At 39.6% G+C, this 1,429-nt stretch overlaps 1 protein-coding gene across 1 annotated transcript in view; it reads right to left on the bottom strand.

Annotated features, from left to right (window-relative positions):
- Window positions 1–218: 218 nt before the first annotated feature.
- The window catches only part of LOC112092461, a 6,219-nt gene continuing 5,008 nt past the window's right edge, over window positions 219–1,429 (bottom strand). Inside the window, exon 4 of the mRNA XM_024168687.1 lies at window positions 219–1,175. Within this exon, the coding sequence (XP_024024455.1) occupies window positions 219–1,175 (957 nt within the window). The remainder of the gene's footprint in view (window positions 1,176–1,429) is intronic.

Raw genomic sequence — 1,429 nt, 5'->3', positions numbered from 1 at the left:
AAAAAAATCATAACAATGTAATCACCAAATAAGTTACAGTAACCATTAGTCATTCAAATAAGTTACATTAGTCATAAGTAATAAAATAACCATCAAAAGACATAGTGAAACATTAATTATTTATCTAAGAAGGAGGAGGCCCTTGAAAATTGATACGACGAAGTTGTTCAAGAATTTGTGCTTGCGTATCGGCGATTTCTTGATGATGGACTTGAAAATCATTCCGGAGATTGGAGATGCTTGAGTCGACAAAGGGAATAGAGACTTTGGATGCCGGTGTTTAGTTGCGTTCGAAGCTCATCATGACTTGTACAAAGGGACTCAATCCGTCCATGGAGGTGATTTAATGCTTCGTCATTGAACTGAGTTGAACTGCCTCTAGTCTCTTCTTCGTCTCCTTCGTTTTCAACTCTGGCCCTTTTCTTCGAAATCCACCTTCCATTTTCAAACTTATAGCCCATGAGTTTGATCGTGGTTTTATTGTAATCAGATTTGGGTGGAATAACATATGTTTCGTCATCAAGATCTACGTTGAAATAACGAAAAACCTTTGTTAGCACCATCCCATACGGAAGACTCGGATCCCTAGCCAAATTATTGCCCTCCACCATCTTGTGAATGATCAAATAGGGAAGGTTTGTCCGTTCACTTTGGAGAAGGCAGAACATCAGATAAAGATCAGTGAATGAAACCTCATCCCTATGCCCTCCTCTAGGAGTGATATTGTTTGAGATAATGAGGTGAATGACTCTACTCCTAAGGGGTAGTTCATTGGCTTTTGGCTTTGGGGGTAGAGGCTCAATCTCGTCTTCATCGCTCCATTGAGTTGGGGTTTTCTCCATAATAATCCTTGACATTGTTTCCCCATGATAAGCCCAAGAGTCACAAGTATGCACACATTTTCCCACATTCAGAATCCCAAAAATGTTTGAGATTACCTCTCTATCAATTTCTATGCGTTGTCCCTTGAGAGTGCATGATAGTTGGACATTGGAGTCACACGTCGTGTATTCCATATGGGCATAAAAGGCTTTTACTAACCTAGGGTAGACTACTTCCTTAACCTCCACAAATGCTTTCCAACCTAGAGTCTCAAACAATCTCTCAATGTCTAACTCTCTAAACTCACTAAAATCCACAAATCTTCCTTCTACAATGGATTTCTTTTCAAAAAGCTTAAAGGAACGAGAATTAAATTCAGCATTGGATACCTTCTTTCGTGGCCCAGAGGAAGTGGATTTCACATTTTTTCATTTTCCACGTGATGATTGACCCTGCGAAGCCATTGAAGCAATCTGTCGAACACTTTGTGGGTGATTTCCGGATTGAAGTGGATTTGAAGTGAAAGTTGAGAAAGAGTGGAAAGAGATGAGAATGTGTGAGGAAGAACGTTTCTTCAGAGGGTTTGATTATGATTGTAGAGGAAATT

The sequence above is a fragment of the Morus notabilis genome, unplaced genomic scaffold, assembly GCF_000414095.1.
Source record: "Morus notabilis unplaced genomic scaffold, ASM41409v2 Scaffold1285, whole genome shotgun sequence".
NCBI lineage: Eukaryota > Viridiplantae > Streptophyta > Magnoliopsida > Rosales > Moraceae > Morus > Morus notabilis.
The sequence above is the reverse complement of the archived record's forward strand: the minus strand, read 5'-3'. Positions and strand labels throughout refer to the sequence as shown.